Source organism: Notolepis coatsorum, assembly GCF_963971535.1.
Source record: "Notolepis coatsorum genome assembly, chromosome: 16".
Taxonomy (NCBI): Eukaryota; Metazoa; Chordata; class Actinopteri; order Aulopiformes; family Paralepididae; genus Notolepis; species Notolepis coatsorum.
The window spans coordinates 9757785-9770576 of NC_140180.1; the positions used below are offsets into that span (position 1 = coordinate 9757785).

At 42.1% G+C, this 12792-nt stretch overlaps 1 protein-coding gene across 6 annotated transcripts in view; it reads left to right on the forward strand.

The window, feature by feature from the left end:
• The window catches only part of LOC311243230 (uncharacterized protein), a 65424-nt gene that overhangs the window by 10918 nt on the left and 41714 nt on the right, over positions 1–12792 (forward strand). For 3 of the 6 annotated variants that reach the window (XR_014620650.1, XM_084332370.1, XM_084332374.1), the window contains exons 2-5: positions 830–899; positions 3445–3533; positions 4618–4701; positions 9306–9376. Coding sequence is in view for 5 of the 6 variants with exons in the window: in XM_084332370.1 (XP_084188496.1) it covers positions 9334–9376 (43 nt within the window). In the remaining variant the exon portion in view is untranslated. Of the gene's footprint in view, positions 1–829; positions 900–3444; positions 3534–3809; positions 3909–4617; positions 4702–9305; positions 9377–12792 lie in introns of those variants that run through there. The other 3 variants (XM_084332371.1, XM_084332373.1, XM_084332372.1) reach the window with 3 other exon arrangements.

Sequence of the window (12792 nt, forward strand, 5' to 3'; positions counted from 1 at the left end):
GCGAGCTTCGATTTTAATTCGAAGCTTCGAATAATTTTATTTTTTTTTATTTTTAATTTTAATTTTTTTAACTTATGTTGTGGGACTGGTACAGCACTTTGGTAAACTTTGTTGTTTTTAAATGTGCTCTATAAATAAAGTAGATTGGATTAATGAATGAAGTAGCCCCTTTCGTGACTGTGACGCAGCCAACCCGGCTGTGTGATTTAATTCAAGGTGGATCGCTGTTGTTTGAACAACTTCAGATTTCATGGGAACTACCAATCCCCCAAATCAAGAATGTTTAAGATTTTGATTATTTGAAATATGGCCTGTGTAGACTAAACTATGCACAGAATTATGTCTGTCTACAAGGTCCGGATTCTACATGGTCCGGCAATGTAGACCTTGTAGACTCCACTACAGACCAATCAGTGAATGTTCATGCATTTTTAAGAAGGGCTACTTCCACAAAAAAACAAAGAACTCACCAAAACATCTCAGTAGCACCTTATCTAAATGTTCTATTTCATATATGGAGATTCATATTTATTTATGTATTGCATGCATTTCTACATTTTATTTCCCATTTTGTTTATTCATCCCAGTATCTTTCTTTCTTATGTGTGGAATTCTACAAGGCATTTACATTTAGTCATTTAGCTGACGCTTTTATCCAAAGCGACTTACAAGTTCTGTACGACAGGTCATCAGGAAGGATACAACTCTATCAGCTGAGTAACAATATTCATCAAAGTGTTGTGTGTTACGGTGTAAGTTAGTTTATTAGGACAAGTGCATGACAGTAAGGTTAGATTTTTTTAATTTTATTTTTTTAATTTTATTTCAGATAATGGTTGAAGAAGTGCATCTTTAGTCGACGGCGAAAGATTGGACGGGATTCGGCTGTCCTAACTGGGGTGGGTAGTTCATTCCACCATTGTGGGGCAAGGACTGAGAATAGGCGTGTAGGTGGTGTATTAGCCCCTTTCGTGACTTTCGGTTTGCAAGCCTGGGGCTTTTGTGACCGCAGTCACTTATTTACCTGCCGCAACCACCCACGAAAATAACAACCAAGCGTGATCGGGGGGCTCGGAGTGTGTCAAAAATATATCAGATATGAATTTCAAAGATACCCAGCGTACAATATGGGTTTAACACAGCTTCACGATGGGGTCTGGAAGCTCGGAGTTGCTCATAAACATTTTAAATCATTTTTATAAAACGAGTGTACTCACAGAGCGAACCTTGGCAAAATGGCTGGTGCGTCCGGCAATCACTGCACTCCCTATCGGTCCCTGTTGGTCATTACCTATAGGCCATTACAGGGTAGAATCTGCTGAGCGCGTCTCCTGTGTATTGTTGTAATGACCAACAGGGACCGATAGGGAGCGCAGTGATTGCCGGACGCACCAGCCATTTTGCCAAGGTTCGCTCTGCGAGTACGTACACTCGTTTTATAAAAATTATTTAAAATGTTTATGAGCAACTCCGAGCTTCCAGACCCCATCGTGAAGCTGTGTTAAACCCATATTGTACGCTGGGTATCTTTGAAATTCATATCTGATATATTTTTGACACTCCGAGCCCCCCGATCACGCTTGGTTGTTATTTTCGTGGGTGGTCGCGGCAGGTAAATAAGTGACTGCGGTCACAAAAGTCCCAGGCTTGCAAACCGAAAGTCACGAAAGGGGCTAGTGGTGTATAAGTGTTTGAGGATGATATCCTTCAAACAGGCAATAGTGAGGATATAATTTGGGCAGTGCTGAGCTGGGTTACTTTCCTCCAGTGTATTTGTCCCCTGGCCCCACCCAATGGCCCCATGCACACCGAAGGGGAAAAAAAAATTGAAACAATAATATTTTTATTTTCTTTTTACTTCGATTTTTTTTTTAATGTTCGAAGCTTGTGCCATCGAACGAGGCTTCGAAGTATTTAAGACAGCCCTAATTGACAGTCGATTCTGCCAATTACGTCACAAAACAAAGCCTTTCTATACATGTGTCTGATTGAAAACGTTATTAACAGATGCAGAATGGGTAAAACTCAGGGCTCTGTGAGCAACGGAAGGAACTGAGCTAGTATGAACGCTCGCTACCTTCGGGTAAATAATAGGGATGCACGATAATTATCGGGCCGATATCAGCAATTATGACGTCATCCCGACAAACCCGATAACGTTATTAATAGCTCCGATAATATAATATATTTTTTGGTAAAAAAAAAAAAATGCGTTTGGATGAATTGGAATGAAGTGCGTTTGTTTTGACTGTAGGGACAGCTGGGATAAAAAAAAAAAATACATCAGGAAGTTGGGCTTTTCGCAAGACACCAATACAACGTATTTGCTGTGGGGGGTGGAAGAAATAATATGGAAGAAAGAATTGTGAGGTCCCGGGTGATTCCCACCCCTAACTTGCTGTACCCCCACCCTGCAGGAGTCTACAGGCCATACCTTCTTGGCAGGGGCTTTCCCCCGCATCCTCCTCCTCCTCCTCCTCCTCCTAGCAGCGGCTTCTACCTTCTTGGCATCTTCTGAGTGATCCATGATCTTGGGAAGAAATACATAGCAAACATGACCCAGTTATGCAATAGTGCTGCTGCTTTTTATTTTGTTAAAATATTTTAGTTAATAAGACTACAATATGACTACAACAGGGCGGTTAGGTGGCCGAGCGGAGATTGCGTTCGTCACCAACCCCGGAGCTGTGAGCTGGATTCGCCTGTTCGAATCCAGCTCACAGCTCCGGGGTTGTCACCAGCTTGGCTGGCCGTCTGCACTAATACAATTGGCTGTATTAGAGGGTGGGAGAAGCTGGCGGGGTGGGTCCGGGTCGTTGTAAACAGCGACTCCTACAGTTCGGTCGGGGCGCCTGCTAAGCGCGGATAGGACTTGAGGGGGATAGTGTGGTCCTCCCACACGCTACGCCCTCTCGATGAGAATCCGCGCTGCCAGGTGAAAAGAAGCGGTGATTGGCTGGACGTGTGTCGGAGGAAGCACGTGGTAGCCTCCACTCTCCCAGATGATCTGACTGTGGGGGGTAAGTGCGCAGCGACCAGGAAGGGACTGGGAATTGGCATACGACTAACATTGGGATGGGAGAAAATCGGAGGAAAATGGAGGGGGAAAAAGATAAAAAAAAAAAAAAAAAAATACGACTACAACGATTTCATGACCTCGCATTTCCGGTGCAATGCACGGAGCGAAGGCGTCCTAACTTAACGTAAAACTTTCAACAACAGATTGCTGCTAATTAAACACTTCATGGAAATGGACTAAGGCAGATAGTGATTTTGGACTGCAATAAGCATTCTGATAGGCTGAGGACATAGGCAATAAGACAGGGTGTTAGCAGTGTTAGACAGATATCAAAATTTGGCCAAAATATGACAGGCAATTATGCTATGAGGCTAATGATTTTCAATATGAAAACTAATGTTTTGATTAATTATTTTCTTTTTCAGAAAATGCTCTGAAAGAGAAGACCGTGGCAGGGGGGCGTACAGCCATTGGATTACTGTTTTCTAAATTGGGGAGGCTTTTAATCGTCAAGGTAAGAGGATTTTAAGTCATAAAATCTTGATAAACTTCAATCGGTTCGGATCCTTTGAAGGAATGAGAATATCAACAAACACGGCTTCACGTTGAAACCACTGACTGCGCCCAGAGACTCGAGTGGTTAGGCAAAAAATAGTTCCGAGTATATTTGCTTATAAAACATAATTGTCTAATTCAATTATTTTTTATTTCTCCACGTGGTGAATACACAGGTCACAACATGTTTACAGGGACGTTTTGGAGTTTTATTTGGTGGCTGTAAGACCCTGTAGGGAACGTCAGGCTCCGGCCCCCCCCCACTTCCAGTGATGAAGCTACGCTAACGGAGCGACTGTTCCCAAAGCTAAATGCACGCACAGAGACAAAAAAGGTATCTTCTTGTCTAACTCCAGGGAAGATTTTAAATAAGCTAATTTCCCAAAATGTTGGAGTTTTCCTTTAACGTTAGTTAACGATAGCAGCTTTCGGTTAGCTGTTCAATGCTAATAACACCACCAAGCGAACCCATCAGAGCTCCCCGTCAACAGCGCTCTGTCGGGACGATGGCAAAGTGTCTGCTGTTAAAATGACAAATGGCATTGACACTTTAATTCACGGTCGGTTAAAACACGTTTGTTTTATAATGCTCACTCAGCAGACTGCAGTGTTGTTGATAAATTACGTCATATGGTATCGGAGCGCAGAATTCGAGGGTTTCCACCGATACCAGCATTTTAGGCAGTATCGGCGGCATTTCCGATACTGGTATCTGTATCGGAACAACTCTGAATACTGAATTTGAACTATACACAATACTGAAAGGTTACAGTATGTAGATTTGTTTATTTGTATGACAAAGTCAGTCAACCCTTGCAATCAGTTTCATTTAATGAATTGAAAACGGCATTGATATTACGTAAAAGCAAACTGGCAATAGAAAATATCTTCAAAATGATCTAGTTCCCTTACAACGCTAACGCTATTAAATAAAAATATATAGTGGAGGTTAAAATAAGAATATGACTTGGCATGAAAAAAGTTCAGCCAGGAGATTTTTTTTGCTTTAATCCCTGCTTAACATCCAACTTGTATCGTTACAGGTTGGGACAGTGACCTCATCGATTCTACTGCTCAGGGTCGGAAGAGACCAGGGAAGGTGTCGGCATCTTGTGATCTTCAAGAAGGTTGGTATTTTCTCCTAATGCATGTACGAATTTATGATTATAATGCTACAATCATGTAATTATTTTATTGAATTTTCTTTTATATTCCCCCCTCTCCCTTTTCTCTGTTTTTCTCCCATCCCAATGTTAGTCGTTATGCCAATTCCTAGCCCCTTTCGTGACTGCGATGCAAGCCAGGGGCTCGAATACGCAGTCACTGGCTCCCACGTTACTAGCCATGTTAATGTGCACATCAAGCACTGCTTAAAAGCAAGCGGTGGGTCCAAAATATATCAGACATTTCAAAGGTACCCAGCGTTCCATTCCAAAATACACATTTCCAGCGTATTGATTTGTCTGGGTGCTAAAAGTGTTACCATCCAGTGTTACCATGAGATTACATTTTTGCATTGCAATTTGATGCACCCTAGCGGCAGGGTTTGAAAGCTCGGCGTTGCTAATAAACATTTTAAATATTTTTTATAAACTGGTCAACACTGCTCAAAACTGCTGTATTTCCGTATTTGGCTGCCTGGTGCGCCTGTGCTGTGATCACATTAACATTAACATGGCTAGTAACGTGGGAGCCAGTGACTGTGTATTCGAGCCCCTGGCTTGCATCGCAGTCACGAAAGGGGCTAGCCAATTCCCAATCCCCTTCCTGGTCGTTGCGCGCCTACCCCCTACAGTCGGTCTGGGAGAGTGGAGGCTATCACGTGCTTCCTCCGACACACGTCTAGCCAATCAACCGCTTCTTTTCACCTGGCAGCGCGGACTCTCACTGAGAGGGTGTAACGTGTGGAAGGATCACACTACCCCCCTTAGATCCTATCCATGCTGAGCAGGCGCCCCGACCGAACTGTAGGAGTCGCTGTTTTACAACGACCCGGACCCACCCCGCCAGCTTTCCCACGCTCTAATACTGCCAATTGTATTAGTGTGAACGGCCAGCCAAGCTGGTGACAACCCCGGAGCTGTGAGCTGGATTCGAACAGGCGAATCCAGCGTCTCCGGCGTTGGTGACTAACGCAATCTCCGCTACGCCACCTGACCGCCTGAGACCGTAATTTTCGGACTATAAGCCGCGCCTTTTCCCCCCATTTTTCGACCCTGCGGCTTATATAACGGTGCGGCTTATGTGACTCGACGTGACCAAACCCGAAAATGTAAAAATCTAAATATTGCTTTTTTGACTGCATTGAAATGTTATTTATCTGTTCCCTTATTTGCTAAACTTAATACAACTTGTAAACGAGTTAATTCTTGTTATTTGTCCGACAGTATTGTGTCCCAATGCTAATTACATATGGTAATTAAACATTAAAACACCTGCAGCTTATAGTCCAGTGCGGCTTATATATGTACACATCATTCAATTTAGCTGCTGCGGCTTATATTCAGGTGCGCCTTATAGTGTGAAAATTACGATAATTGGTATCATTGATCTTTTAGTGAACATTGAAAACGGGGTCCCACATACCTGAACACCACACATGGGTTAACCCTTTCACTACCACACTACAGAAGGTTAACCCTTTCACTACCACACTACAGAAGGTTAACCCTTTACTATCACTCTACAGACTGTTAACCCTTTCACTACCACACTACAAACGGGAGAAAGTGTAACCGTCTGTAGTGTGGTAGTGAAGGGGTTAACCATCTGTAGTGTGGTAGTGAAAGGGTTAAAGTCGAGCTGAAATGAAAAATGCCTTTTAGACAGTTTTAGATCACTTCCCTGTCAAAATCTGCACCTATTTAATAATATATGCAAAACTATATATCATTTTCATATTCTTATTAGTGCTGTCAGGCGATTAAAAAAATTTATCTAATTAATTACAGGATTTGTAATTAATTTATCTAATTAATCGCATTTTAATCGCATAACCATTTTAGGCCTGATATTCTATATTCTATAATCATATTTCAAATTGCATTGGTCCGGATGGCAGAATTCAGTACTGTATCTACAAAACCTTCTGTTTAATCATCTTCCATTTATTCATTTGCTTAGATTTTTCAGGTCTGGTCAATTTTAGCATGGTGTTATTCAGTCAAAGATAAAAAAAAATATGTACCGGTAATAGAAATTGAATTGATATTCTCATTTGGTTCATTACAATTTACTCAAGCCTAGTAACTGACACAGTATTTCTGACACTGGGAATACATTCCCTGAGATCCATAGATGTCCCTAGAATCAGATGCCAAGAACATGCAAATGGACCATTAAAAAAAGTCTGTAAATGTTTATTCTACATACATTTACTAATATGTAATAATGAATGAGATAAAAAAATATATATATATATCTTTTTTTGTAATTAATTTTGAGGTAATTTTCATAACGCGATAATTTGCTGTGTAATTAATTAATTGAATTAACGCGATAAACGGACAGCCCTAATTCTTATATCAAAATCCAATGATTTGTTTCTGTAAAACAAAATATGACATGTGCTTACATAGGCTTTGCATAAACCGATTCCAACCAATAATATTGTGACTTTCTTTTTGCTGACCCCAATGTTTTCAACGATCAAATCTAATTCCTCCCAACGTTATGTCTGTCCTGTTTCTCTCAGAAATACGCCAACAATACGGAAGCTGATACTCTGGAAATGCTGTTTCAGCTAGACTTTAACCCTTTCGCATAGTAGTGAAAGGTTAACCTTCTGTAGTGTGGTAGTGAAAGGTTAACCTTCTGTAGTGTGGTAGTGAAAGGTTAACCTTCTGTAGTGTGGTAGTGAAAGGTTAACCTTCTGTAGTGTGGTAGTGAAAGGGTTAACCTTCTGTAGTGTGGTAGTGAAAGGTTAACCTTCTGTAGTGTGGTAGTGAAAGGGTTAACCTTCTGTAGTGTGGTAGTGAAAGGTTAACCTTCTGTAGTGTGGTAGTGAAAGGTTAACATTCTGTAGTGTGGTAGTGAAAGGTTAACCTTCTGTAGTTTGGTAGTGAAAGGTTAACCTTCTGTAGTGTGGTAGTGAAAGGTTAACCTTCTGTAGTGTGGTAGTGAAAGGGTTAACCTTCTGTAGTGTGGTAGTGAAAGGGTTAACCTTCTGTAGTGTGGTAGTGAAAGGTTAACCTTCTGTAGTGTGGTAGTGAAAGGTTAACCTTCTGTAGTGTGGTAGTGAAAGGTTAACCTTCTGTAGTGTGGTAGTGAAAGGTTAACCTTCTGTAGTGTGGTAGTGAAAGGGGTTAACCTTCTGTAGTGTGGTAGTGAAAGGGTTAACCTTCTGTAGTGTGGTAGTGAAAGGTTAACCTTCTGTAGTGTGGTAGTGAAAGGTTAACCTTCTGTAGTGTGGTAGTGAAAGGTTAACCTTCTGTAGTGTGGTAGTGAAAGGTTAACCTTCTGTAGTGTGGTAGTGAAAGGGTTAACCTTCTGTAGTGTGGTAGTGAAAGGGTTAACCTTCTGTAGTGTGGTAGTGAAAGGGTTAACCTTCTGTAGTGTGGGAGTGAAAGGGTTAACCTTCTGTAGTGTGGGAGTGAAAGGGTTAACCTTCTGTAGTGTGGTAGTGAAAGGGTTAACCTTCTGTAGTGTGGGAGTGAAAGGGTTAACCTGGGAGTCTGTGGTTATTACTCAGCTCTGGGCCATGTTGTGCTTTTTCACATCTATTCTACAGTACCTCTCCTTTTCAGGTTGAACCCTGTCACTGCCACACGCCACATGGTTAACCCTTTCACTGCGACAATACAGAAGGTTAACCCTGTCACTGCCACACGACACATGGTTATGAATGGGATACCAGAAAAATGATTGTGTGTTTACTGCAGAGCGGTGTGACTGGGAGACCCGTGTTACTGACCAAACACACTATATCAGTGATGGCTGTCAGAATGTAGAGCTATTTAACACTTATTTTAACAAAAGAATACCACTTACAGCCACCTTCAAATATAATGCAGTATATTAATGTGTGTGGTCTAACTCAGGGGTTCCCAAACTTTTCAGGCCGGGGCCCAGAAAATAAGGCGTCAGAGAGCCGCGGCCCAATGCACATCGTCTGGCTTTTTTTTTTTTTTTTTTTGCCAGGCGACCGATTTTTTAAGCCAAATATCACTTCAATCCTATTAAGTTAGTTCAAGTTAGTTATTCATTTATATGTGCTATTTATGAGAGGGCTAACTTGTTGCAAAATAATAATGATAATAATAATAGCCTCATTAAAATACTATTGTTGCTTCGGTTGTTTTCAGCGTTTTATGTGCATAATCTGTTATTTAGTTTGAAATGTTCGTTGAAATAAGTAGATTTTTCGTTTTTGTTTATTTATTAAGTTAATATAAAACCATATAGTCACATTTTAGAATACAATAGAATAGAATTTTAGAATACAACTAGAAACACTGTCCTGGCCTGCTTCTAAGTTCAGTGGCCTGACAAAAAAAAATTAATAAAAAAATAAAAAAAATAAAAAATAAAAAAAATGTTTTTTTTTTATTTTTTTTAAATCATCTCGCGGCCCATCCGTGGCTGCTCGCGGCCCACCTTTGGGTCGCGACCCCGACTTTGGGAACCACTGGTCTAACTAACCGGTTTAGCTGGCGGGGGAACCACTAATGAGTCTGTAGTGTCTTTGATGGACATGATGTCGTCTTTAACGTGTCTGATCTGATCTCTTCAGCACCAACGTTGCAGCAGCGTCGGCCCAGATGAGCCACAGGCCCCATCGTCTCCCGCTCGGCCCAAAGTCAGGTACACGGGTCCTTGAAGTGCTTAACCCTTTCACTGCCACACTACAGAAGCTTTACCGTGTGATACATTTACATTTAGTCATTAACCTAACCTGAGAGCTGAAATCCATGCAGTGCGCAGTGCGCACAGAGCTGGTGAATATTACCGAACCATTGCTGCTGAAAATAAATGAACACGGGCAAACTATCTGCGAGTTGGAACGTGTGACGAGCGACCACAGTGACCAGCTCTCCTCGCTTGACTCCACTGTTAAGGAGCTCACGTCACAGGTGAAATTACTAACAGACAAATGTGAGGACCTAGAGGGGAGATCGAGGAGGAACAACCTTCGACTCGTGGGGATACCTGAGGGCTCTGAGGGTGCGCACCCAACGGAATTCATCGGCCGCCTACTCAAGAACCTACTGGGCCTGGAGGAGGAGCCCCTACTCGACAGAGCCCATCGCACTTTGCGGGCTAAACCCAAAGAGGGAGAGACGCCTCGTCCGCTCATCATCAGGGTCCACTTCTTTCATCTCCGGAACGAAATCCTACGTCGGGCCAGCGCGACCTCCCGTGATACCCCTCTACTCTTCAAAGGCAAAAGGCTCTCTATTTTCCCTGATTACACCGTCGCTGTTTCCAAGAAGAGGGCTGCGTTTGGAGGAGTGAAACGTGAACTCCATGCCTGTCCTGGTATAAAGTTTGGGCTGATGTTTCCTGCGGTTCTGAAAATTACTCTGCCGAGTGGTTCAACGCACGCGTTTGAAGACCCGGCCGCCGCCTCGACTTTCATAAACACTAAACTCAGAAAAGCGGTTCCCCAGACTGTAACCATTAGCTGAACGGCAAGTTCATAATTCATGTCCATATGAGCATATATACAGACTATTTCATTTTGGGACTACGATATTTCACAATATTAACATTTGTCACTTAACCACGGAAGGGGTGGTGTTTATCTCCCTTTCTCGTTTCTCTTAGTTAGTTAGTAATAGTGGGTTATGCGCGCGTCCAATTTGAGGAGACGCATTCAGCATGGGAGGGGGGAGGGAAGGGTTTGTTTACATTTACAGTTCTTTTTGTGCGATGTTTATACTGTTGTTTTTTCTATGACTTGGCCACTGCACATAAAAAATACTATTAGGACATACTTTCGATGTTACTCATTGTACACTCAACACCAGTCTATGACTAGGGATGGGAATTGATAGGATTTTATCGATACGATTCCATTATCGATTCTGCTTATCGATTCGATTCTTTATCGATTCCCTTATCGATACCTGCTCAATTTATGATTTAAATAAATAAATTGGAAATGCAACAGAACTACATTTACATTTAGTCATTTAGCTGACGCTTTTATCCAAAGCGACTTACAAGTTCTGTACGACAAGCCATCAGGAAGGGCACAACTCTATCAGCTGAGCAACAATGTTCATCAAAATGTTGAGTGCTACAGTGTAGGTTAGTTTATTAGGACAAGTGCATGACAGTACGGTTAGTTAGGGTTAGATATATTTTTTTTTATTCAGATAATGGTTGAAGAAGTGAGTCTTTAGTCGACGGCGAAAGATTGGACGTGATTCGGCTGTCCTAACTGGGGTGGGTAGTTCATTCCACCATTGTGGGGCAAGGACTGAGAATAGGCGACTTCTCTTTGATGACCCTCCCGGAGCTTGGATAGGAGTAGGTCTGAGGCGGCCAGAAGATGCAGAGCGTAGGGGTCTAAGCTGGTTAGAATAACAACATGCAACTTGACATTTCTGATTGTCATTTATTGTTGAGCCCCCATGTCAGAAAAATACAAAAACTGTAAAAAATAAAACATTAACTATAGCCTACACTTAAATAAAATAATGTATTTGAGATTCTCTTAAAATGTATTTATTTTTTTATTCTTAAACTAATTTAATCTATTGAATAACAGGTCGTTATTCCTCTGACTTCTGACACACACACACACACACACACACGCACACATCGATATTGAGAGAATGAGTTTAATTTGAGGTTTTATTGTCCACTATATTATGAGTTGCGTCAAAAGTTATTTGACAGGTGTAAAAACCTCGAGTTAATGTGGTTTAGTGATGCATCTTAAATCTTAAAATCGATTTTTGATCACAGGGTATTTGCACTTGCTGAATATTTAGAGAAATCTTGGGATAAACGCACAGAAATAACATAAGAATGCCCTTTATTTTCACATCTTTAAAAAACTACTCTTAACAATCAGTCAGTTATAGACTCAGGATAACGAAGTGATGTGAAAAGTTAATTCAGGATGTCATTCATTAAACTATCATGCTAGCCATTATACTACTATACTAACCAGTAAACTACCATGCTAGCCATTATACTACTATACTAACCAGTAAACTACCATGCTAGCCATTATACTACTATACTAACCAGTAAACTACCATGCTAGCCATTATACTACTATACTAACCAGTAAACTACCATGCTAGCCATTATACTACTATACTAACCAGTAAACTACCATACTAACCAGTAAACTACCATACTAACCAGTAAACTACCATACTAACCAGTAAACTACCATACTAGATCTAAAGCATTATGTTAGCTGATGTTGTTAGTGAACTGCTGAACATATACCTCCTGTTGCCGTATGACCTCCTGTAGCCGTATGATCTCAGCCTCCAGGCCCTTGAGTTTCTTCTTGTTCTCCTTGGACTGAGCAAAGATCTCATTCCTGGAGGCTCTGGCCTCCTCAAGCTCCCGCTGGTAGTCCTTCATCTGGGCCTAGAGCGAGAGAGGAGAACACAAGACCATTAAACCGTCTGGGCCTAGAGCGAGAGAGGAGAACACAAGACCATTAAACCGTCTGGGCCTAGAGCGAGAGAGGAGAACACAAGACCATTAAACCGTCTGGGCCTAGAGCGAGAGAGGAGAACACAAGACCATTAAACCGTCTGGGCCTAGAGCGAGAGAGGAGAACACAAGACCATTAAACCCTCTGGTAGTCCTTGCTCTGGGCCTAGAGCGAGAGAGGAGAACACAAGACCATTAGACCGTCTGGGCCTAGAGTGAGAGAGGAGAACACAAGACCATTAATTAGACCGTCTGGGCCTAGAGCGAGAGAGGAGAACACAAGACCATTAAACCGTCTGGGCCTAGAGCGAGAGAGGAGAACACAAGACCATTAAACCGTCTGGGCCTAGAGCGAGAGAGGAGAACACAAGACCATTAAACCGTCTGGGCCTAGAGTGAGAGAGGAGAACACAAGACCATTAGACCGTCTGGGCCTAGAGCGAGAGAGGAGAACACAAGACCATTAAACCGTCTGGGCCTAGAGCGAGAGAGGAGAACACAAGACCATTAATTAGACCGTCTGGGCCTAGAGCGAGAGAGGAGAACACAAGACCATTAAACCGTCTGGGCCTAGAGCGAGAGAGGAGAACACA